General features: G+C 48.0%; 3 protein-coding genes across 10 annotated transcripts in view; 1 reads left to right on the forward strand and 2 right to left on the reverse strand.

Annotated features, from left to right (window-relative positions):
• Positions 1 to 1,155, reverse strand: part of TRAPPC9 (trafficking protein particle complex subunit 9) — a 593,937-nt gene extending 592,782 nt beyond the window's left edge. Inside the window, exon 1 of one of the 5 annotated variants that reach the window (XM_057307937.1) lies at positions 1,102 to 1,155. The gene's annotated coding sequence lies outside the window, so the exon portion shown is untranslated. Of the gene's footprint in view, positions 1 to 1,097 lie in introns of all 5 variants that reach the window. The other 4 variants (XM_048212431.2, XM_057307936.1, XM_057307935.1 and 1 more) reach the window with 4 other exon arrangements.
• CHRAC1 (chromatin accessibility complex subunit 1) lies at positions 514 to 10,438 on the forward strand. 2 transcript variants are annotated; one of them, XM_026489912.4, is made up of 4 exons: positions 514 to 749; positions 2,399 to 2,525; positions 3,200 to 7,621; positions 8,832 to 10,438. In XM_026489912.4, the coding sequence occupies exons 1-3, from the start codon at positions 603 to 605 to the stop codon at positions 3,319 to 3,321; spliced, it is 396 nt and encodes a 131-aa protein (XP_026345697.1). In that variant the 5' UTR covers positions 514 to 602; the 3' UTR covers positions 3,322 to 7,621; positions 8,832 to 10,438. The 2 variants fall into 2 exon arrangements, with proteins under 2 accessions (XP_026345697.1, XP_057163923.1); XM_057307940.1 differs by having other exon boundaries at positions 7,563 to 7,621.
• AGO2 (argonaute RISC catalytic component 2) overlaps positions 8,454 to 25,761 on the reverse strand; it is a 111,454-nt gene continuing 94,146 nt past the window's right edge. For 2 of the 3 annotated variants that reach the window (XM_048212432.2, XM_057307938.1), the window contains exons 16-19: positions 25,369 to 25,503; positions 21,712 to 21,813; positions 20,648 to 20,847; positions 8,454 to 20,368 (exon numbers count right to left, since the gene is read on the reverse strand). In XM_048212432.2, the coding sequence (XP_048068389.1) occupies positions 20,260 to 20,368; positions 20,648 to 20,847; positions 21,712 to 21,813; positions 25,369 to 25,503 (546 nt within the window). In that variant the 3' untranslated portion in view covers positions 8,454 to 20,259. The remainder of the gene's footprint in view (positions 20,369 to 20,647; positions 20,848 to 21,711; positions 21,814 to 25,368; positions 25,504 to 25,761) is intronic. The other variant, XM_057307939.1, reaches the window with a different exon arrangement.

Raw genomic sequence — 25,761 nt, forward strand, 5'->3', positions numbered from 1 at the left:
CCCTCTTCCCTCTTTTCTTAGAAGAAAAACCAGCAGGACCTAGGCCACGACTCCCTCTGTCCTCCTGCAGCACACGGGGTTCCACAGAGCGGTCCCCTCGAGCTTCCCTGAGCGGCTCTAGCCTTGGGGCCTGTGCCGGTGTGGTTCCCTCTCGCGGGACAGTGCTTTCTCGGTGCCTTCCGCCCAACCACTCTGGCTGACAATACCCGTTCCCCCGTATCTCTGAGCACCCCTTCCGCATATTCTCTGCCACTAGCAGGGCCCTCCCTGCACGCGGGACCGCTTCCTCCCTCTCCCCTTCGCAGCGCCGGCTCCGGGAGTGTGCGCGCGCCACCGCATCCCCGCTCCCGCACGGCGCAGGAGCCAGGCGGGAAGCCCCGCTCGCGGCCCTCGGCAGCACCGCCCCGCTGGCCGCCCTTCGGCGCGCGGCATCTCGGGGCTTGTAGTCCGGCCCCGGAAGGGCGGCCGCCCGCTTCCGCGGCCGCTCCTCCCTGACACTACAACTCCCACGGGGCAGCGGGACACCGCTCCCGCACCCTCCAGGCCTGCAGGCCGCCTGCCTCGCGGCGGGTCCGGCGGCCGCCGCGGGGCGGGGCGCGAAGATGGCGGACGCGGTCGCGGGCAGAGACAAGTGTGGAGAGCCGCGGCTCGTGTCGCTGCCCCTGTCCCGCATCCGGGTCATCATGAAGAGCTCCCCCGAGGTGTCCAGCATCAACCAGGAGGCGCTGGTGCTCACGGCCAAGGCCACGGTGAGGCGGACCGCGCGGGGAGGACGGAAGGGCAAGGGGGCCGCCCGGAACCGTCGCGCCCCGCCCATCGAGCTCCGCCGCGCCGCCCGTGCCCCCGCTCGGCCAGCGCGCCGCCGGCTCCCCCTCGCGGGCTCGCGGTGCGCGCGCCCTCCGCGACTCGCCCCCGTACCCTCCCTCACGGCGCGCGCCCGCCGCCCCGCCCGCCGCGCCGCTCCCGTCCTCCCTCGCGCGGCTTTTGCCCACCCACTCGTCTTTCCTCGCTGCGCGCGCGGCTCCCGTCCTCCCTTGCGCGCCCTCCGCTCCTCCCACCGCGCCGCTCCCGTCCGCCTTCTCGCGCCTTTCGCCTACCCACTTGTGTCTCCTTGCTGTGTCGCGCTCGCCACCCGCAGCTCCCGTCTTCCTCTGCGCGCCCTCCGTCCCGCCCACCGCGCCGTTCCCGCCCTCCCTCGCGCGACGCGCGGTCTGCCGCGGGCTGACGCCGGTCTCGTGCGGCGTCTCCTCCACGCGCGTCACCAAACCCCGGGCACCGCAGCCTTCCCTTCCCTTGCTTTTGGCTTGTTTCCAGCAGCTCAGGGTTCAGTGAGAGGGCTTCGGGGGGAACCGCCCGACCCCGCCACTCGCGCACCCCTCCCCGCAGCCGGTCGGGGCGTCCCCTGGCTAAAAGTGACGTTAGTTTTATAGCCTTTGGTACGTGCGCCCTCCTCGGTGCACAGTACAGAGCTGTCCGGTTTGATTGGGTCGTGATAGTGGGAGGCCACAACCCTTCCGTTACTGCACTGGGCCGTCTTTAAGCTGCAGTCGTAACCGCGTAAACTGCCCTTCGACTCTGCCCTCCACCGCTGGGGTTTCAGTGCGATGTCCCTGCGGTAGGGTGGACCGGGTTCTTGCCTCTTTCAGCCCAGAGTCGTGTTTTTTTTATTTTTTTATTACTTTAAGGGTAGACTTTAGCGCTTCATCAGTTGCATATCATACCCAGTGCTCCTTACATCAAGTACCCTCCTTCATGCCCATCACCCATGTATTTAGAGCCCCTTGGAGCATGTGGCCTTGGGACGTTTAGGTTTCCCTGTGCAGATTCATTCTTCGAGGATAAGGACGTAAGGCATAGGCAGGCACTTTAATTCTGTACTAACCAAACTAGAGGAAGTTAAAGTTAAAAACAGCGAGGAAGAGGCTCAGCTCAGGTTGTTGCTTCAGGGAAGGTGTTTGGCCAAAATGGGAAAGGTGGTCAGTGTTCAGCTTCAGGTTGTTGACCCTTGTAGGCAACCCACCTTAGACACAGTGTATTTAAATAGAAGACTGAAAATGTGTTCCTGATTCAAGTAGAATTTTTGAATGGTCTTTTGCTCCTTTAAAAAAAAAAACAATAGTTTTTAAACATTTATAGTCCATTGTTGAATTACCTTGAAATATCTTCCCTATGTTAGAAATCTAAAATAACTTTAGGGAAGTGCCTGCTTCCCCACCAACATCGATACAGCTTTGTTTTCTTTCTAACCTGTTTCTCCTTTCCCCACTGATTTCCTGTAATTTGAGAAACCACAATAGTCTGCAGTCAAGTCATTTAAACCTAACGTGATTTAAAAAATTAAGTTCTGTGGTAAGTTTTCAAAGCATACCTTTCATTTTACTTTTTCATTTTGTTTTAGGAACTCTTTGTTCAATATCTGGCCACCTATTCCTACAGACATGGCAGTGGAAAAGAAAGGAAAGCACTCACTTACAGTGATTTATCAAATACTGCAGAGGAATCAGAAACTTTTCAGTTTCTTGCAGGTACTCAGCCTTTGAAACATTCTGGTTAAAACATGCATGGTTTACAGCTTTTTTTCCCTCACCCCCCCCCCCCCCCCCCCGCTTTCACTGAAATAGACTCTTTTTTTTTTGCTGCTTTCTCCGAGTGCCAAAGTTTACCATGACCTGATACAGGAAGACATTTTTAGTTTTCTCAGAGTGTGTTCGTAGTGTGGTTCACCTAGAATGATAACGAAGTCAACAACCTGCACAAGGATGTTTGGCTGGCTCAGTGGCTGGGTGAACCCGGCAGCCCCACCCCCCAGACTCCTTACCATCGAAGGGAAAACTCTGGGCTGGTCTGCATGGTCCTAGACACAGAGAAGCTAATGGCGGTTGTTGTGGACAAGCTGTGTGGGCCACAGCTAGAAAGAGCCAGCCGGCTCGTCTCAGGTAGGTTGAGCAGACCTGCTCAGTCAACACCGGCACATAGAGGAGCACATGATTTGCAGTCCGTGGAGTGGAAACAGGTCTTTAGCATTAGTCAGGAGGCAGTGCTAGTTTCCTGCTGTTTCGCCCAGAAGCTTGGTCAGAATTGTGTCTTGTTTTGGAAACTATTCTAGAGTTCAAAGCAGAACTAGCACGTTATGAAATTTTCATTGCTGTGTTCATGGTCTGCCAAAACCAATTGCTGACGTTAGCTTTATATTTTTAAGATATATTACCAAAGAAGATTTTAGCTAGTAAATATCTGAAAATGCTTAAAGAGAAGAGGGACGAGGACGAGGAGGAGAATGACAGCGATGATGGGAGTGACGGGGACGAAGCAGAATCCTAGACCAAACAGGAAGTGCTTTAGAAATCAGCCTGCTGAGGACCCTCCTGGATTAGCAGCATTGCTTGGAAGTAAGCACAACACTGTGACTTTAGACTCCTCACTTTTCAGAGACTTCAAGTACATTGGATTCCTTCCTGGCTGAGATAGAACACCTGATGTGCCCATACCATAAATGGCCAGAAGGAAAGTGACCCAGACAGCAGCCTCTCTCTGAGGGGCCCACGCTGCAGTTCAGGGGCACGGGGACACCAGGAGAGCTGCCTGTACAGTCAGGCCCTGACCATTGATCCACAGCTGTAAGCTGTAGAGACAGACAATTTTGCTTCAATTTTAATTTACAGATAGATTTTGAAGAGCTTCTAAACACCAGTTGTGTAAATTCATAGATGTATATTTGGAAATTAGTTCTTGTAAACAACTGGATGTAGTTTGAGCTAAATATATAGTTTATGGGTAGTATGTTACATTTGAAAATTTGAAGATTTGTCTAAATACTGCAATTTTATTAACTGTAAAGAAATAAATTTCTTTATTAGAAGCTTTATGTAGTTTTTTAGTAAATGCTTTGTGGAACTAGTTTTAGAGCTCTCTGTTGTTCTAATGTCTTGCTTATTACCTGAGACTTTTGCAAAATTTAAAAAGAAGCATTTCTAACACTCCCAGAGGGGGGAAAAATCTCAAGTCAATTAAATACAAGAAGAAATACTGCCTTTGCATAAGCATATTTTTCGTAAAAACATTTTAAAACATTTTGTATATTGAAAATCTCTCAGGGTGCCTGGGTGGCTCAGTGGGTTAAGCGTCTGCCTTCAGCTCAGGTCATGATCCTGGGGTCCTGGGATCGAGTCCCTTGTTGGGCTCCCTGCTCAGCTGGGAGTCTGCTTCTCCCTCCCCCTCTCCTTCTGCCCCTGCTCTCTCTCAAGTAAATAAGTAAAATCTTTAAAAAAAAAAAAAAGAAAAGAAACAAAGATCTCTCATTTTACTATTCCTTTCTTTACAAAGTAATTGTTTTTATTGTTCACAAGAGAAAACTATAAACCCTATTTTTTTTTTCCACATGGAGTAAATTTTGGGCTCTTGTCTCTTTACTTTTTTAAAAAATTGAGTTATAGTTTACATCTAGGAAAATCATCCTTTAATGTCTGATCTGTTGGTTATGTAAGTATCAATATATGGGACAGTTCCATCACCCCAAATATTCCGCTGTACCTTGGAGTCCCTTCCCTTATCCCCAGGCAACTACTGTTGTTTCTGTTCCTCTTGTTTTTAAAATTTTAAATTTTTAAGAAATCTACATTTTTTGTTTTTGTTTTTAAATATTTTTTTCATTTATTTGAAAGAGAGTGAGTGAAAGAGCATGAGCAGGGGGAGGGGGAGAAGCAGACTCCCCTGCTGAGCAGGGAGCCCAATGCAAGGCTTGATCCCACAACCTTGGGATCATGACCTGAGCCGAAGACAGTTGTGCAACCAACTGAGCCACCCAGGCACCCCCCAAAAATCCACGTTTCGATATACAGTTTTGAGCTTTGACAAATGCAGAGTTGTATAATGACCAGAAGATTAAACAGTTATATCGCCTCCCCCCAAATTCCCTACTGGTCAAATTCATTTCAGCCTTTTACCTTGGCAACCAGTGAGCTATTCTTTACTCATGTAGAAGTTCACAAACTTCTGGAAAGGGCCACATAGAACACATTCCAAGATTTGTGGGCTCCGTAACCTGTCACAGTTGTTGAACTGTGCCCTTGCAATAGCAAAGCCGCCGTAGGTGATACAGAAAGGAATGAACATGGCTGTTTTTCAGTGAAACTTCATTTCTGGGCACTGAAATTTGAATCCTCTCATTTTCACGGGTCATGAAATATTCTTTTGATCTTCTTGAAACATTTAAAATGTAAAAGCCATTCTTTAGCTTATAAGCCGTAGAGAAATGCAGTGGGCTGGCTTTGGCTCACAAACCGTGGTTTGCCGACCTGCCTTTCCCATGTCACACAAATGGAGCTCTGTAGCACAGAGCCTCTGCATCCAGCTTCGTTCGGGTGACGCGTAACGCACAGGAGACTCCCGGTTCTGCAGGTCCCCCTCCTTCTGCTGAATAGACTCCCATGTATATAGTAGTGTGTTTCTCTGTACCCCAGGTGAACAGGTAACTCCCAATTTGGATTGTTTCCAGTGTTGATGATTACAAATAAAGCCCTAGAAACATTTGTGTACAGGTTTCATGTGAACATGGGATGTCCGCTTGAGTGAACGCACTTGCGTATAAACTTAGGAGTGGAATTGTGTATTTAAGTTCGTAAGAAACTGCCAGACTTCGGAAGTGGCTGTTCAGTTTTGCATTCCCACCAGCAGTAAATACGAGTTTCAGTTGCTCTGCAGCCTCTGCAAAACTTGGTATTTTTTTTTTTTTAATTTTAGCCATTTTCATGGGTGTAGGCTTTAATTTGCATTTCTGTAATGACAGATGTAGAGCATCTTTTTATTTGCTTAGTTACCATATTTTCTTTGGTGAAGTGTCCAGATCTTTTGCCCATCTTTTTATCGGGTTTTCTTTTTGTTGAATTTTGAGAATTTTATGTATTCTGAATACAGTCCCTTTGGTGGATTATGGGATTTGCAAATATTTTCTCCCAGTTTGTAGCTTCTCTTTTCCTTCTCTTGACAGCATCTTTCAAAGAGCAGAAATTATTACTTCTCTTTGAGAAGTTCTTAAGTGTCCAGTATATCAGTGTTTTTCTCTGGGGATCATGCTTTTCTTAACATCTAAAAACTTGTCATCAAACCCAAAGTCACAAAGATCCGTTTATCTTTTTTTTTCCTTTGAGCCCAGTATGGGGCTTGAACTTCAACCTTGAGATCGAGACCTGAGCTGAGATCAAGAGTCGGACACTCAGCCAACTGAGCCACCAGGTGCCCCTGTGTATCTTTTTATTTAATTTTTATTGTTTTTGTTTAAACAATTATCTTTTTAAAAAATCTTATCTTTTTAAATTCCATGCATGGCCCTCGTATCTGTGCCTCTAGTAACATGTTGCTGTTTTAGAAATCCCCAGGAAAAAATACTGTATTTTGTGTCTAACCAGCTGAAACATTCTTACCCTTTCCTAAGCACTCCAGATCCAGTTATTTAGGGAGCTCCCCTCCTTCTTGGATCCTCCTTGCGCCACACGCCTGTCTGTTACAGTAGCTGGCTAACCCGTGTACTCATCATCTCCAGAGGCTCCTGCCTCTTCTGCACTGGTATCAGGTTACCAAAGCAGTTTTTGAAGATTCATCTTCCCTAGTCAGAAATGTTAAAAAATAGCTGATTACTTAAGTGGCTACTGGGGGCCACACCTCTTTTAATATTGTGTACCTTTTCATTTAATCCTCCCATCAACTTGTAAAGTGTCCGTGTTTTAAAAGAAGGGGATGGAAGCTCAGGCTAAGGAATTAGTCCAGGACACACCTAGGCAGTGGTGGAACTGGGATTCAAATCGCAGACTACCTTCTTCACTGGACCGTGCAGCTTAAAAAAGGACACGTTCTCCCCACTCCATGTGGGGTACATTTTTTTAAAAAAGATTTTTTTATTATTTGACGGAGAGAGAACAACAGGCATAGGGAGCTGCAGGCAGAGGGAAAGGGAGAAGCAAGCTCCCCATTGAGCAGGGAGCCCAATGCGGGGCTGGATCCCCAGTACCCTGGGACCATGACCTGAGCCAAAGGTAGGTGCTTAACCAACTGAGCCCCCCAGGCGCCCCATGTGGGGTACATTCTTAACTTGGCATTCAAGACCCTTCACACTGATCTTACTCTACTTTGTATCCTATAGTTATCCTATGTTTAACCTTCCATTCCTCCTGGTACGGGCTCCTCATCCTCTAGAGAACAAAAATATTCTCTAATCAAGCAGCTTTCTCTTAAGTGTTTTCCTAATTCATGTAACACCATCATACAGTTTGTCTTTTTTTTTTTTTTTTTAAAGATTTATTTACTTTAGAGAGCATGAGCAGGGGGAGGGCCAGAGGGAGAGAGGAACTCAAGCATACTCCCAGCTGAGCGAGGAGCCCGTCTTAGGGCTCAATCTAAGCACCCTGAGAGCATGACCTGAGCTGAAACCAACAGTCAGACGCCCAACCGACCAAGCCACCCAGGCCCCCCACCATCATACAGTTTAATTAAATAGCAAGAATATCACATTAGCCCATATGTATTAAGTAAAGAGATGATAGATTTCTCATCACTTTCTTCTCTTCCAGTTTCAGCCAGCATGTCCCAGGGCCATGTCACAGAGGTGCTATCTGGTTTCAGATACTAAGTAAGTGAGAAGTACAGGGTCCTGGATATCTTAGGCGAGGGGTGGGGTGGGAAGAACTTCATTTTGATTTTGTTAGAAAAAACAAAAGACTAGAACAAAATATACCAGAAGTTTTAAGAATAATTACCTATCAGTGTTGTGATTATAAATAAAGCTTCATCTTCATGTTCATCTGAATTGTCACATTCTCTATAGTTAATACATATTCTTAAAATTTAGAAAATAGCCTTCAGCAAAAATGAAGTGTTGGGCTGCTTTAGCGACAATATCCATGCTTCCTAGGATTTTCAGCCATTATTTGGCTTCCTTAAGTCCAGCCCTCCTTTCCCAACAGCACATACTCTCCACGGTGCATACAGTGGAAGTCATGAACAGCCCAGACTAAGGCCACCAGGGACTGCAGAGCGGTAGCAGTACACGTAGGCAGAGGGAGTCGTGACCCAGCAGGATGCGAACCCTGGATGTGGTCAGCGCGGATTTCTCCCACACAACATGGACCTCAGGGCTCACACTTGACTGGGGCTTAGTTAAACGGCTTCTTACTTCCTCCTCTCGTGGCTGCTAGAGTAGAAACACCCCACTCCTCCTACCACTTTTATTTTTCCAATTCATTCCCGTGGTTTTCATCCCTAAACCTGAATTCTTAGGGAGTAATGCCCAACTCTTCTGAATACACTGTTCAAGGAATAGGCCCAATACTTGCAGACTAGGCCTCTAGACATCCATCATGGAAGGCAGGCTGCCACCTTGGAGACCTGGCATCGTAACCTGTGCAGAAGGAAGTGCCCAAATAAATCTGCAAGTAATTGAAGATCTTTGGGAGAGGCAGCTGTAAATATGAGGAATTTTATTTTATTTTTTGCTGACATACTATGAGGCAAAACAAAATTGACACCATACAAAATAACTTTATAAAATATCATTCACATATTTTATCAGATTTACAGCATTCTGTGCATGTTAAGGGTTATGTAAGGAGGTGAAAAAACACTATGCCAAACTTTTAGTATTAGTTTATATACACACAGTAAGAAACAAAACAAGTAACTGTTAGGTTTTCCATGAATTTATTGCAAAAATAGTGCAAACTACTTAACCTAGTAAGCTGTAAAACAAACTCGAAAGGACCCAGCTAAGCTTAAACACGACAATAGATGCTCAGTGTCTCAGCCTTTAGCTCTCTTCACCAGTTTATCTTTTGTCAATCCAGACCACTCCCCATCTGTTGGGTGAGGGCGAGTGCTGGGGATGGAGAAACACGACGACTGGCTCTTTGGAGACCAGAGCCATCCGGCTGCCTGATGCCAGCAGTTCCTTTAGGATCATGCTACTTACTCAATGGCAATTCTGTGAGGTCTGTGTTGAAAACAAGATGCCATCGTGTCTAAGTCCGACCTTAGGAAGAAGTTCTCCAAACCTCTTGATGACATGGAGAAAAGAATTAAGAAAGCAGCATGAACGGAAAGGACTGGGAACATTATTGTCTGCTTGCACACACGGTACCCTTTTTCTCAGGTAATATTTGGGTAAAGTAGTATTCTACTGGTGGGCAACCTTTGAACCAGATACTGAAGTTAAAAAGACAAAAACAAAGGATACTATATCCCGACAAGGGTAACTTTAAAATTTCAACGGTCTATTGGGTTCCAAAAAGCATAGATCTAAAAACAAAATAATAAGAGCAAAACAAAATGCTACATATAAAAGCTAAAGAAACAAAATGCAGCATATTCAGGTTTTTTTTCTTGAGGTACCTACATAAATTTAATCGTCTGCCCCGAAGTACTCTTGTTAGGTCAAAGAACAAAATGCTGACGGGTGAGCCGACCGCGGGGCACTCATCACTACTGAGAAAGTGCAACAATGCCGATCTGTACATGCAGCATACTCACGGGGGGCGACTCTACGAAACAGCTGAAGTACTGACCTGATGGACGCTTGACAATGGAAACACTGAACTAGAATCATCCCATTTTTTCGAGATCCTGCAGTAAAAAGCCTCCCAAATCAACTTTCAAAGTTCTGCCACTAAGGAATGTTGGTTCTCTTGTAAAATTCAGAGATCTCTTTAAAATAGTAAAACTATATACTACAGGAAAGAGCCCTACTTTTTATTTTTTATTGGTATAAAATCAAATTCTTAAGACTCCAAAATATTATGTTACCTCCAAAGAATTAAGTTAAAAAAGATCACCATAGTAGGAAAAGTCTAGAATTGTAAACTGCCAAATATAAAAGCATGGGAAGTCATCGATCTCCTATCTTAGTTTCTCACCTGCCAGAAAGCTTGCCTAACTCCTGGCAAGCCCAGGCCTGCTGCTGAGCGCGGGCCTGTCCCCTCTCCAGGCGGCCGCCCGCGGGCGCCAGCACCTCCCCCAGGAGAGGTGGGTGGAGAACAGTCCACCGGCTGCGCGGGGAAACCAACGGTACACAGTCCGCCAGAGGAGGAGGGGGACGCGGGCTGCCAAACAAGCCACACGGGAGTGCGCGAGAGCGGTCTGTGGCTGCCCCTTCCTTGGCACAGATGAAGAGCGAGCGTCAGTACATGCATAGAAGAGTCTGGAATTGGTAAAATGTTAATTTGCTCGTGGACGTCATTTTTTTTTTCCTTTTCACAAGAGGGCAGTTGGGATTTCAACAGACATGACTAGTTGGCTGGGGGTAATCTATCAAATTCCGTGACCAATTGGGCTTTTCCCCCACCTGCAACAGAAAGTATTTCATTTCATACGGATTTTTTCCAATGCATTAGGATTCAACACAAAAGGCACAAAATAAATAAAAATATTATTAAATAAACGGAAATTATGATTTCAAGCTTTGTGTGGAGTTACATCTTGCTGTTTGGTTACTTTTTCCAATTTAATCTGACAGACTTAGTAAATAGCACCCAACTGTTTAACTGAGGTAGGTCCACATTGTAAAGAAAGCTGGGTCCCCTCCATATAATCCTATGCAGAAGCGATGGCAGGTAGCACTACCTGAAGAAAGCTTAGAACGTGAGCAGGTTAGCAAGTAAGATGTCTGCCCAAATCATACTCTCCATGAGCCGTAAATAAATCTCGGACCGGAGGGAAAAAACCAAACCTTTAAAAGTAACCCTGAAAAAGTCTCTAGGCTTTCAGCATAGGTCTTCTTGACTGACTGCCACAGAAATGCACAATGGTCCATTTTCATCAAGCAATGGCAATGGCCAAGCCAGACCAGAGAGCGAGCGAGAGCGAGAGATCTGCATCACTGAAAGTTTCCCTTTGTAACTCTGGAGAAAAGACTGGGTGAATTATGATACAGCATCTTGATCTGAACAGTTTAAACTCACTGCCTAATATTTTTGCATACTCTGAAACTTACAAATTTAACATCTGATTAAGGCTTGAGTTAAAGTGGCATCACCGCCTAGCGTCATGCAAGCGTTGGACATCCTCAACACACGGAATGGTATGAAACGAGAGACAAGGACGTGAAGCCTCAGAAGTGTATTTAGCAGGTACTATAATTTTATAACGAATTTCACAATTCATGTAGCAAATGAGAAATGACACAGAGAGGCCAATGTGTATAAATACTAGTTTATACAGGAACTTTCCACTTACAAAACAGCACTGCACGGTTTCTCTACCGCAAGCACAAGACGCCGTCACAAGAGACCGGCCGCGCAGCTGTGACGGGGCCGCAGGCGGTGCGCACGGGGCCGCCCGAGGACGCCCTGGTAGCTGCTCAGCTCCTCAGAAAACAATTTTCAGTGGTCACAATACATTTTGATTCAAAATATCTTCTAAAATGTTTTATCGTGGGGGAAATTAAGAAGGGGCAAGATCCACCTAGGAACTTCTGAATTCATTTTTGGTTCTTTTTCAATTATTTTATAAAAATAAAATAAAACTAGAAAAGTTGATAAAACTCAGGGTTCAAAGCCCTCAGTACATATTAGGTAAGTAATCTGACGTGTACCAGAGGTAAGACGAATCTGATGGAGACACTACATTCTTTTCTTGTATTTAATGAGTAGCCACTTCGCTGCACAGAAACTTACAATGATTCTCTTAGAACTTTTTAAAAAGTAAAAAACTCACTTGCCTCTACGGTTATAAAACATGAATTCATACCTTCAACAACTACATTAAAATCCACTATCGATAAACTCAGGACTCAAATTTCAATTTAGTGCTAAACTACATACTTTCAGGATTTCAGTCACGTATATATTTGGCTTTGGAGAGGAACCAAAATTATGAACGTATCATCCCCCCCTGCAGCCAGCACCTCTGCCGAGGGAAAGACCATTGCCTTTCAAAATGGAGAGTTTGGTAGAAGGAAGGGCCAAGAGGAGCCGCCAAGAATGAGTTTCTATTCACTTTAAAAATAAATAACATTGGATTATTTCCCCCACTTAAAAGCAATACAATCATCCCTTGACAGGGACATCCCTTGACCCCTGACAGGGTGAGGTGTTTTTTTTTTTTTTAATTAGACCATCAGCCAAGAAACTGCTCAATACCTGGCCTGGAAAAGTTAGAGATAAAAACGCGTTTCAGGCGCGTCAAACCTGGGAGTCCTCTATGCACGGCTCACCCAAGTCAGCAGCTCCCCCGCACACCACGGAACAGAGCGACACGAACGGAAAGCACCCCCAAATAAGGACAGTAGGACTGAATAGCACCTTACGTCTGAGGACTTCACACGCAATTCACAGAGACACGATTCCAATTCCTCTTCTAGAAACCGAGTTCCCTGACACTAAATAATGCTTGTTGAGTGACTCTGAGGACAAAACCACTGGGTTCTGCTGATGGCCATGGTCAATGCCTAAGAGACGGATCTTACACTGATTGCCTGGAATCCCAGTGGACGTGGACTTGGGAAGGAAGTCCTGCAGCTACGAGAACCTCACGTTTTCCAACACGAGACAGTGCGCACAGGCATCACAGTTTACGGGGTCAGGAGCTAAGGAGCAGACGCAGCTTCAAAGGCAGAAGGTCAATGACTAACTGGTGGAATGGCACAGGCTTGCTTCCCAATAAAAACACAGCCCCAACATCATTCCGAAAGGACACTGAGGACCGGACTTTAAAGGCACAGAGGCTGAGACTGGGTCTTCCAGAACACGCTCCGTCTGGTACCGATGGGAGACCAGAGGAAGGCCTGGTGCCACCTGCTTCCAGGGTCCGAGGGCCCTGCCCTCTCCCACCCCCGAGATTGTTCCCACAGTCTCTAGAGAGTTCCAAGGAGCCTTGGCTCCCCAGTGCGAGCACCTAGTTCTGCCAAGTGGTGCCAAGGAGCCGAGCAGTCAGCCTGCAGCGCCCCCTGGCCCGGGTGTGTGGTGTTCTTGGGATCAACTCATGGCGTGAAGGACCTTGATTCAGGAGGGCGGCCTCAACATCTAGTTCCTGCAGACTCTTGAGGGGGAAGAGTTCGTATTTGGTGTTTTAGCTTTAACTCTGAACTACTTAAATCCAAGGAGGTTTGTAAATAGAAGATAATTCAGCCTCCTCCCTCCCCCCAAAAAGAGGACAGGAGCGAGGTGAGGATTCAGCTCTTCAGTCATAAACCACCAAGGGCGTTTCAAGATGTAAACACATTTAAATTTTTCACATCGACCAATAAGAGAAAAGTGTTAACAAAAGCACCAGTAATCTTCAGTTCCCTCTTTTCAAATAATTTTTCATGAATGCAAAGATGGTGGGAGAGGCCCACCCCAGGATCCTGGAGACATGTATGCAAAAAGCCGAGGGGCAGGTCTGAGTTCAACAGTTCACATTACTGAATCAAGGAGAGAGCCACTATACAGTGTCCCCCGCAACACCCTGACTGGGCTTCTGGTTGAAAATGAGGCCAACCCAGAGCCCCCCAAGCAGTTCCAGAAGCAGGTCAGCAGATGTTGTGGGTACCCACCCTTAACACCCATGCATCTTGGGGTGGGCTGTATCTACAAAAACAGTGTGATCGCAGAAGTACAAAACATTCTTAGAAAGACTGCAAAGGACACTTAGCTCTTTCAGAATTAAAGCATGCCATGTAGCATGGAAAGCATCAAAACCCCAAACAACAGTGCTAAAGGCAAAAACTTCCAGGTCATGTTATATCTGGAACCTCTCTGGGCCCACGTCTGTGTCTGATGAACGTCCAGTGAGAGAGCAGGGCAACCTCCACGCACCCAGACATGTACCTGCAAAACCACCTGCCTGTCCCTCAGGAATTTAAGAGCAAACCAATGGAGGTGTTTCGGGGCAAATTCGAACCTTCCAAAGATGAGAGAACGTAGAAAACCTAAAGACAAGATGTGAAGAAGGCAGGGGGTGACACCGACGGACCCCCCCCCCCCCCCCGCCCAGTGCGTGGGCAAAAGGACATTCTGACAGCAAAGTGGTTAATCACAAGGAGGGGTATTCAGGGCCATAACAGATTCTTTTGGGGTGACTGCCTGTAAGTTAGCATCAGAGGACCCAGGGTGCCGGCAGCGGGAGCTCCTACTTCAATGCTGCCGGTGGACCCTGTGTTCCTTTCAAACAAAGGGCCTTGGACGTGAACAGAACATTCTGCTTTCAAACCGTAGATCACATTTAAGCAGGGAGTGATGGTAACTCAAGGTTCCAAAGTCAAAGGTCAACTATAACTGCGTGGTTTTTGAAACCATACGGCCACTTCAGATGCATCATGTGCACAAGAGTCGGCGTTTCAGCACCTTCGTGGATTTACAGCGCGTATAAAGAGAGAGAAGAGAGCAGAGGGAGCCATTTTCAACCCATTCATGAGTAAAGCAGAGAAGAAAGTGCTTTCTTACAGCAAACGGGAAAGTGAAAAGCCAGGACAGCGGTATGTTTCAAGGTTCCACCACCCATGGCCCTGCGTGGAGATGCTCCTGCCAGCCCGTGAGGACCGTGTGGAAAGCTTCTCCATTTTTTTCAAGCTGGCTGCTTAGAACCCTAGATTGTTGAGCCGGGCAGCCCTGAGGAGTCCCCGGTCCACCTCTGATACCTCCGAGGGGGAGAAGGGGACTGCCCACGGGTCACAGTATGGCACACATATTTTCAAGCCAGAACCGAAGAGAGAGATGTTCACAATTCAGTTTATTCAGGCAACATTTTGGCTATTTTCAGTGTGGATAGCTACGCTTAAGAGCAAACATGAAACTACTGAGAATTCAGAGGTAGCCTTTATCTGCATTTTTTTTCTAAACTAAAAGGTATTTAGAAACCACCTTCTGTAGTGATTTGGCTAAGCCAATACATTCACTTTAGACAATAAAATGGCAAAATGTAACCAAAAAAGCATCAGGGAGGGCACGATGGCATCGACGCTACGTGAACACACGCTCATGACCGGTTTGGGTCTAAAGAGCTCCTTTGTGTCCGATACTGGGTAGCCTGACCGCGGTTACACACTGTGGGCTGGAGCACATACTTCTGATCTAGCAAGATCACAAGGCATAAAGGAACAGCACTGGATTCCAGGTCTCTCTAGCATCTATGGGTTACGCTGCAAATGACACTTTTGACACCACAGTAATCTCCCGGCTTCAGACTGATGGCTGACCAAAGAGAAGTGAGGGAGGCCCTCGCCAGCGGTCTATTCACATGGGCCACACAGATGCTTCCTAACCAGACCGTCAGATGCTGGACGGGACTAGAAGAAAATGCATTAAGGAGCCATGGAAAACAACAAGGAATTAAACAGACCCAAAAAAGTGTTCAAAGGATTTATAATTAATCCTCTTAAAATCAAATCTTCAGACCTCAAGGGGAGAGCAGACTCTCAATAGATTTCGAACTTCCTTTCCGAGAAACAAGAGCACGAGGCTAATTTGTCCTTCATGAATGGTCAACAGACACATGGCTACGGAGGCAGAGCGGAGTCCACACAGTGCTCACACGTAATACTGAAAACATGGCAGTCCTGCTACAACAATGCGACATGTTGTGTTCATACCATTTTTGCTAACCTAAATCTATTTACAATCATTTCAGACAAGTACAGCAGATGCAAAGTTGGACATAATAAAAAGGAAGTTGTCGAAAAATCAGTGCAATTATTTTGAGTTGAAAATTTTCCTTACAAAAGAGTCCGCATGTGTGTGTAACACAAACAGCCCCATCACAGCGCACGTGCACCGTGCCTACGCCGAAAACACGTCACCGCCGCCGAGCCCGCAGGCCGGGCAACCAGAGAGAATCTTCTTGGTTACTTTGGGGAAGGGCTTAAAATATAAATAAAATATTTGCATTCTGAAAGTGAGGCGCACAAACACTGAGGAAGTTTCTGTTTATTGTACATCCCTTTCTCATGAGCGTGAGAGACGAGTCAGAGAGAGGTCACAGGGAGATTTCTATGGCTTGTCTGGGCCACTGGGATTGTCCACTGTCTGGATTATGTCAACTTCTAAAGCTCCTCCTAATGGAACTGCCTTAGGTTTAGGAAAATGCCCATGAGAAATCCTTTTCACTGTCCACCAGATCAAAGTCCCACTGAAGGGGAACATCCAGATCCTGACAGCGTCACAAAACAAGCCAAGTGCTTCCGTGACGGCGGGCAACCGAGAGCAGCCGTCCCAGCCCCCCGGGCTTCCCCCAAGACAGTCTGGTGTCCCAACGGCAGGACGCTTGGCTGGTCTACCCTTAACATATTGTATCAAATATAGAATTTGACTGAAAAACTGCCTTGTAAAAATAAAATTTAAATCACCCTGCAGATCAATGTAAAATTACATTGCTGCATATATAAGAAAAACAATTCATCCAGAAAAATTACATTTGTGGCTTTCAAAAATAAATCATCCGGCAAACTTGCAGGTAAACATTAGGCAATTTATAAAAGTTGGGGGAAATAATTTCTATCATACCCATCAGGTACCACATGCACTGGGATAGCCGCATCGGCCAAATCGAGCCAGAGCAGAAAGAAAAAAATAAATACCAACATTTGCATTTCACAACAATAAAAATAACATATAACATAACATCAGTAAAACCACCCCCCCAACCCTGCTGTAGGAACTGAACTCAAACTGTCTTTTCCAACGAGCATTCCATAACCAGGGGTAAACATCAGTAATTGCAGTGACCACGGCCAGCCTCCCAGAGCATGGACGTCACTGTTCCCGCGCGTCCCTCTCGGGCAAGCCCGCCCAGCGGCCAGGGGTTGCCTGGGGCTCTAGAGTGCAAACATTCATCCGAGGGAGTGTGAGAACACTACCGAAACACAACATCACCTTAAAAAGTAAAAGCAGACCCTACAATGTTGTATCACAAGAGTATATGTGAAGACGTCTCAAAACCCAAACCCAAACCCAAACCCAACAATCCCTTTCTAAAAGTCAGGTATGCCCAATTTTACAAAAATGCATCGGAACTAGGAAAGTCTGAGCTTGGAGAACACAGACAGGATGGAATCTCAGCGTCACCGAAGGATGCTTCCAGAACGCGTGGCCGTCCGCAGCTCCCTGGGCTTCCTTCATCACTCTGCCACTAGGGCGACGGCGGGGCAGACAGAATGGACAGTGGTGAAGGGATGGGAACGGTCATTCTTCTTAAAGTGAACATCTTAAAATCTAGGAAGAGTACCAGTATAAGAATCTGATTGGGAGACCTCTTTTAAAGAGATGAGATAAATCCCAGTTTTTCTTTTAAATGAATCCAGATTTCTGCATCATAATTTTCACATTCAGTTTGCTTAAACCAAGGCACACCTTACTTAACAGTGGGGTAGGGCAAAGCCAGCGCGCAGACGCCTCTCAAGTCTGCATGGGCCCCAAGCCTTGGGCGACCCAGCGCAGGCGGAGGACAGAGCTCCCCTGGGAGCCTGGGAGCCCTCTTGGGGCCACTCGGGCCGAGGCAGCCCTTGGGGTGGGAACAAGCCCAGTCAGAGATGGCCGAGGGCCCCTTTGGGCTTCCACGGGAACGGGGCTCAGACTTAGTCTACTGCACTTTGAGGTTTTATGCTGTCTCAAAATTTATCCTAATAATGGGGGGCGGGGGCTGGTAGAAATTTGGGGAAACAATTATTTACCTGAGAAATTGTAACTACAGCCATTTGAGTTCTGAATCATCAGATGTGTACAAAGGTATGCAGCTAGCCTAGCTGGAGACGTTTGGTCTATTAATGCTTTTAGTATTAAAAGTTTTATAAAACAAGCAGAGGGCTATAAAAAGTACCCTTCTCAAAGTACTTTGGCCCACTAAAAGGAAAACCTTTCCTTCAAAAGAATAAAAAACATTTTAGGTCTAATTTTCCGCCAGCTTGCGATCTTTCCCGGGGGTTAGCTTAGCGAGCCTCCGCCTGCGCTGCCCGCTGGGCCCCCGGAGCCCGAGGGAGAGGACTCCTCGGGACGCGCTGGATCGGGGTCCGCGGACTTCGGGCAGCCCCGGAGCCCTGCTTGATAGCATCAAATACAGACACCCGGCCCCGGCCGTGGAGATCGGATCCGGGAGTCGGCATTTTCGCCAAGCACCACCGCCCGCCTGACCACCGGGACCCTGCTGCGGGGAGCGCAAACACACCTTTGAGACACATGGTTCTAGATGACCCTAAAAATGGCTGAAAACTAACCTAATCGCAGATTTCAGAAGTGTATTCGTGAAAAGATTCCCTCCTTACTTTGAACGCTCCTGGTAATTGAGGCCAAGAGTGTACTGGTATCCTTCTGAAAAGAGGAGAAATTGCCACTTGCCAATAAAATGACAGGGAATTGCAACATATCTCAGGCTTCTGTTCATTTAAAAAGACCGAAAAAAAAAAAGTAAAGGAAAAAAAAAAAAACCCAACCAAAAAAACAAATCCCAAAACAAAAAAGATACAGCAAGAAGAGGCTAATGCCATTAGTAAGACACCCACACGCACACACCACGCCGAGTATGTATCTTCACAAATAATAGTCACCCCTTTGTCACCGCCACCAAAACCTAGGCCGAGCGCCCACTGCAGCTTCGCCCGCAGCTCCCCGCCCCTCCCGCGCCCCGAGCCGGCAGACAGGACCACAGAGGCGGGCGCCTTCTCCAGCACGAGGCGCCCCGTCGGGACCCCCGCTCCGCCGCAGTGCCGAGGTAAATGTGAGGCTGGGCTCGGGGAGGGCCGTCAGCAGGGACAGGGGAACCGACAGAGCACAAAGCAGCACTAGGGGAAGGCTCGTCTCCTTCCCAGAATCTCTACATTGAACGTGGATTTGATTTTTTTAAGAAAGTGTCTACGGGGACAAACAGCCCACTCAGCACAAACAGAGTTGTCCGTTGTTACCCTTCTCACGTTGTCCATGGCATCGCACTTAGTGCAACGGTTTCTCAGTGGGCAAACCCACATCTGGGGCCCAGAACGCAAATCTCTTCTGCGGGCTTTGCAGTCAGCCACCTCCGAGCGGGGCTCGCCAGCTCTCTGCGCGCTTCAGTGCATAGATCCTACGAAACTCGTCTAACAGAACCAGACACACAGAGGTACACTCTGACCCACAGACTTGTTTCCCAGGAATGGAAGAATAAATACATTCCATTTGTGCTTAATCGGCTGAGCAACACACGGGGACAGGAGGTGGGGCGGCGGCCACCGCGCCTGCGCTCGGTCCTCCTGCAGGTACAGGCTACGCGATCTAGGCGGGGGGAGGCGGGTGGCGGTCACATTGACTCAGTTGCATACTCCTGCATGTCAGCACTGAGAACCACAGGAGGTGGTCCAGTCTCCAGGCTCCAAAACACTCTTGATATGCTAAACAGATCACAGTAAGCACCCCGTAGTCAATAAAATGAAAAACAGCATCTATCTATCACATGAATACTGCAAACCAGATATATATATTTTTCTCTTACATTAAAGACATAACAGTGAAAAAGGATTGTACTGTATTTATCACCACAGACCCGTATTCTTTAGAAACTTTGGAAAATAAATGTCACAGTCCTATAGGACAAATCTTATGATTAGACTGTCGGCATATTGTCTTTTTTCTTTTTTTAAATAAATTTTTATTAAAATGGCACTTGTCTGCCAATCTCTCTGGACCTATAAATGTTGTAAACACACACGGCCCATCTTCTGCCCCCGCTCCTTATTTCAAGCTGAGTGAAAGGCGGGCAGTGGCAGGACAAGACGCCGGTGGGCGCCTTGGCGGGCCACCTGCCCTCGGTCCCGAAGAGCTTGTGTCAGCCCTGTCAGGAGCACACTAGTATCACTCTCACATAAACTTTAGTGACCACCTCAGAATGCTCAAGGCTTTAAAACCACAGCCGTGCTCTCTGTTGCTTTCGCTCTCCGAGAACGTTCACAGCTAGTTTGAGCCCATCAATTTCATAGAGAATCATGTGTTAAAAACAAGTAAATTGAATGACCAAATAAATTAAAAATGTTTTAAAGCCCTGAGTTCATAGACTGGTTTTAGGAGATTTTTAGGAAACACGGGACTCTATTTTAATAAGCAGCTTATAGATTTTGGCAAACCATATTTCCTGCGACAATGGGGTCTCATACAGGTCTGCAGTTCAAAATCCAAGTCTGAAATCTGGGACGGAAGGCATTCTGGAAAATGGAGAATCTACTAAAATCAATGATGTCTCATGTTCGATGCTGGCTGTCACGGAAGGGCTGGGCATCTGTTGGTCTGAGTGTAGCTGGTCTCATGTGAATCCAACTCGGTACACAATCGTAAACACTAAAACATGTCAAGCAAAGTACATGGTGCGCAGCGTGTCCTGATGGACCTGGACTGCCTTGGCCAACGCTTGATGGTCTCGTCCGTTACTCTGCCCGGAGGTATGGCTTCCTTCAGCACTGCGGGGACAGAGGGACAGACAGAGAGAGAGAGTGCAGCCTTTAACGCACCCTGAGGCAGTGCACTGGTAACTAAGTTAAGACGAGGCGCCAGCCATCTGGGGAGGTGGCCACGCGGCTACCAGGAGGCGGTGAAGATGCTGCCGTCTGGGTGTCTGTGTCACGCGTGGCTCCAGCCGTCGTGGCCCCCCTGCTTCTCATTTTGAACATGCAGCTGCCAAAGCCGGTTTCAGAAGCGACCCCTGCCGTGCCCCCCGCCAGGAAAGGCACACCACTCACCTGTCATGTTCTTTGTCCACCAGGTGGTACCTGGCCCGGAAGGCCACCAGGTGGGCGTAGTATGCTGGCGCCGGGATGGACACGGAGCGCGTGCAGCGCACGTAGGTGTGACACAGCTGGTAGGTGAGGATCTGCAGCTCATCGGAAGAGAAACGATTGTCATCCCAAAGCACGTGATAGTGGGAAGGCCTGCTTGTTCCCTAAAAGCAGATCAGAGGATCAGAGGAGTGAACGTGCGAGCGAGAAGTCCAGAACTCACCTACACGAGGGCGCTGCTGCTAAGCCATGCGTCCGTCAGCCCCCTTACGAAGGACTCTGTGGGAGAACGCTTAGGGGCAAAAACCTATGGGCCTCTTCACCGACAGAGGCCAGGAGTCATGAGGTGACGGTGGGCCACATGGTGACCTTCCCTGTATGTCCTGCAAACGTGTGTGGCGGGAGACAAGGCCGAACCCCACTAGGTGGGCAGGAGTTGATTCTGAGTCAGCACCTCCGTCACCTGCCGCCCTTCCCGCGGCCTCGTCACGGCTCCCGTCTCAGCTAGCTCATGACGCTCCGTGCGCATGGGCCGCCCTGGGGCCTCACCAGCGCACCTCTGCACGCACTCCTTCCGCCTGACCTCATCTTATCCAAAATGGGAACCCTGGGGGCGCCTGGGTAGCTCAGAAGTTAAGCGTCTGCCTTCGGCTCAGGTCATGATCCCAGGGTCCTGGGATCGAGCCCCTCATCGGGCTCCCTGCTCGGCGGGAAGCCTGCTTCTCCCTCTCCCACTCCCCCTGCTTGTGTTCCCTCTCACGCTCTCTGTCAAATAAACAAATAAAATCTTAAAAAAAATAAATAAATAAAAAATAAAATGGGAACCCTGATGACAGCATGCCAGTGGGTCCTTCCTCCCAGCACCCCACACTCCCCACCCTCACCTGTTCCCTGACTACCTGCCCAACTCCCCTACCGCGCCCACCAGAGAGCTTGGCACGAGGCTCGCGCTCTGCGACTGTTTGCGGAGCATGTGGACCACGTCGCAGAGACACGGAGACTGCCCAGCGGGGACCCTCAGTCCTTACCTGGATGCCAGCGTGACTACACAGGTAGAAGTCAAACTCGGTCGGGTGGGTGATTTTCGTGTCCACAGTTGTGCCTGCTGGAATGTTTCCACTTTTCCCAACCTTCGGCAATACAGGAACCCATTAGACATGTCCAGGGACAACAATGGGAAGCAAGCAAGCACATCAGCCTCGCCCTCACTGCTTCTGATGCTGGTCCTGCCTGACCGCAGGCGGCCCCATCTCTTAGTCTTTAAGTTGGCGAACACATTTGCTCAGCATGACAGCACTAAGAACTTCACAAATACTGACCCCTAGAAGTAACTAAGTTCTGTCCTATGAGGGCTGCGGTGCTCTGTCCCCACATCTTGTAAAGGCTCAGGAGAGAAATGCAGTTGTGTTCCCTTCACTGAGCAATCTGTCTGTAATGCTCGAAGGGCTCCTTCGTTACTGTTGAGGTCACCGACATACAAATCTAAGACCATGCACGGTGGACACCTGACGGGTCATCGTCCGTGTCCACGCACACACAAACCGAGCAGTCCAGGCAGAAGAGCCAGGCCACCCCGAAGGCCGTCAGGAACGCCCACACTCGCTGGCTCGATCACCAGCGCCCAAAGGGGCACGCTTTTCCCCCAGAGACCACCCGAGAAGCAGGGGTGTGGGCTGGGCTACAGATGAGCTCACGCTACCGAACTCTCCAGTGTACGTTCCAGGATCACGAAGTCGCTGAACACCCAGCTGCTGCTGCTGGGGCAGCAACGACGCTGAAGCTCTGGAACCAGACCCGTGAGCGGGAAGTTGCTGACCTCTTAGTGATGTGACTTTCGAATATACACGCGCGCAAGAGAAAGCCCAGGGTGACTCCCGAGCACCTTCAGGGATGTGTTTTACTTCTTGCCAACCTTTTTCACACCTTCTAATTTTTAAAAGTAAAATGTTTGCAAACAGTGCCCCCCCCCCGCTTCCCTTCCCTGTGGCGTCTCCGACTGAGACCCCATCATTCCCACCTGTACTTCTATTTTGTGCTGCACATGTTAAGTCTCCGTTAGCCCTGTACTGTTACTTCGCAGGTCTTCAGACTGTGCGCGTGGATCATACATTCTGCTACCTGCTGTTTGTGTTCAGTATTTACAATTTTGAGATGTAGTCATGTGACACATATGGTCTATCCTGGTCATTGCTGTGCATGACGCCAGGAGAGGAATCTGTCACAACCCTTCCTCCTGTCAGTAGACAGACTAAGTGTTTGCTATCAGAAACAATGCTGCAAGAAATATTCTTCTACGTGTCTCCTTATACACACGCAGGAGGGCTTCTCCAGGGCTCACGTCCAAGCTGGCTCACCAGTCTGCACTCCCATTGAAAGCGTAGGCGAGTCTTCATAATCATGCATTTCCTCTGTACCAAGGACGCTGCAAAGTGCTTAGTGTCTTAGCTCAGCTCACCTTCCCAACATCCTTAGGAAGGTGCTACAGAGAGCCTGACACCCGTGGTCATGCAGCCCGGATGCTGAGGGGTGGCCTACAGCCAGGCTGTCTGGCTCCAGACCCGTGCTCCTGACCACGGCCCAGCACCCACATCCTTGCCAACACTTGCTGCCATCAGGATAACTTCGTGAGCTCCCCCCAACGTTTCCATTCTCTGAAAAATTTTGTAAGATTATTCTTTGATGGTTTGGTAAAACTTGCCTATAAAAATCTGGATAAACTTCACAAAATAAGCTAAGCAGTTTATTTTTTCCTACTCTCTGCCACACGTTAAGATCATCTATTCTTGAAGGTTTGGTGAAGCTTGCCTGTAAGACTCTCTGGGCCTGACGCCTTTTGGAAATGATGATTAGATTATCCTCTGGAGCTGATTTTAGTAACTTGCGTGATTCCACAAACAACTGTATCTATTTCTTCTAACTCTTCTAATGTATCTATCAGCATAAAGCTGTTACTATCCCATAATGATTTAAGTAACACATCCCCCTTCTGGGGTCATAGTCCTCTTTTTGCTCTTAATATTGTTACAAGTATGCTCTTTTTTCAGTGTTGAGTCTTGCCAGGTTTATCCAGCCTCAAAGAAGCAGGTTTTGTGTGTTAATCGGCTCTGTCTTCTTCTCCTTCATTATCTCCATTCTGAGTGGGGCTGAGGGGTAGGAACAAGCCGACTTTGAGCCTCGTGACTCCTGGCCGGGACAGTTTATAGGCAGAGGAGGGAGGGAGCCCAAGCACACGGACTCCTCAGCCTTCCCTCCACGCCCAGGACTGGCAGCTCTTCTGTCCTTGTACCTTCAGGCTCACTGGATGGTTCTCTTTCTTATTTTCCAACCGATGTATCTAAATCTGTCCTCTTCTCTCCAAGAACTGCTTCAGCTGCACTGCATAAAGTCTGACATGAAATTCTCTTTTCATTCAGTTCTGATTACTTCGTAATTTTTATTTCCTTTGCATGTTTAATGCGTGTGCTACTTAGGAGTGAATTTAAAATTTCAGGCTTTCTTAAATGTCTTTTTAGTTCTACTGCTGATTTAAAATTTAATTGTATGATTAAAAAAAAATGTAGTTTGCCCAATACTGGGGTTTGCAAATCTCCCAAGATCTCCTTGTGACCAGGTACAAGGCAATTTTCACATGCCTTCCACGGGAACTCAACTGTCGACGGCTGGCCTCTAACCGCGAGATCTGGCCTGGTCATTTCGCCCTTCCAGTTCCCAGCCTTTACTCATTTGTACCTGCTCCGGTTTCCGACGTGGTGTGTTAAAATACACGTCTCTGATGGGGATTTGTCAGTTTCTTGCCTCACTGTATTTTTTCCCTTTACTTATTTTTAGGTCACTGCATTCGGTACATCCGAGCTCGCAGCTGTGAGACCTTCTTGCTGGATCATCCCTGTGATTGTGACGAAGTTTCTCTCACTAGCAATCTGTATCTTGTCTTTCATTTAGACCATCAGCATCTCTCCCCTGCTGTGCCTTCTCTGGCGCGTGGGTACTGAGCAATGGGAGGGCTGCTGGTTCTCAGTGTAGTGTCTCCTTCCCTTCTGGGAATGTCCCTTTTCTTAGGCGGCTACCTGATGCTGTGCAGTTTAGGACAGCAGTCTATGGGTAGGGTTATTTTTACTTCTCCTGTTGGAAACATGGAAAATACTTTTAACTGGAAGACCCCTACCTTTCCCAACTGTGGCGATTTCTCAGCAGTTTCTCTATAAACCTCGCATCCTTCTCATGCTCATTCTTCTTACTCTTGGGTGCCCGGGAGCTGCCCCCTTGGCTGGGGTCCCCGGGGCCACCTTCAGCACTCCAACCTCCCCCCGAGGGTCCCCAGCTGGCGGTATCCCACCCACTCTGCCCACTGCCATGGCTGCCACGGCCTTTTTCAGAGCCAGATCTTTGGTAATTTCTTTACTGGACAAATGATATCTCCTGCCCAGTCCTGTCCCAGGCCTGTGGGATTTCAGAGGTCCAAATGTCTCACCGGACTGAGGAGAGCCCTCCTCCAGTGCTTAAGGCTGGTTCTCCATGCAGCCCCTCTGAGGACAGGGTCTCCCCAGAAACCCAGGACAGCAGCAGTGTCGGCACGGGCCCCTCTGCACGTGGCTCTGGGTGAGGGCTGAGCAGAGCCCCGTGTCCCTCACGGCCCCGCAGCCTAGCGCCGAACTCCGGCCACTCCTTCAGTCCCAGAGCCTCACCCTCTCGTTCTTGTCGGTGCAGAAGAGCCGCGTGTGGTGCCTTTTCTGTACCACTATGAAGGTGATGCCCGGCTGGTAGTCCTTTTCTAGCTTAATACACGCCTCGCGGATGGCCAGCAACTCATGGTGGAGAACCTGAGGGTAAGAAAAGACTTGTTCAAGGAAGATTCTCTTTTTACGGCCTCTTTCTACCTTAGGATGAATCCCTTAATAACACGCGCTATTTGACAAACACTTCAGTTCAGTCTTCCGGCTTCAGCAGCTTGTGATCGGCGGTGTGACTTTGCCTTTCTGCATTTGTTTTTTCTTTCTTTCTTTCTTTTTTTTTTTTTTTAATTTTATTTATTTGACAGAGAGAGACAGCCAGCGAGAGAGGGAACACAAGCAGGGGGA

The sequence above is a fragment of the Ursus arctos genome, unplaced genomic scaffold, assembly GCF_023065955.2.
Source record: "Ursus arctos isolate Adak ecotype North America unplaced genomic scaffold, UrsArc2.0 scaffold_6, whole genome shotgun sequence".
NCBI lineage: Eukaryota > Metazoa > Chordata > Mammalia > Carnivora > Ursidae > Ursus > Ursus arctos.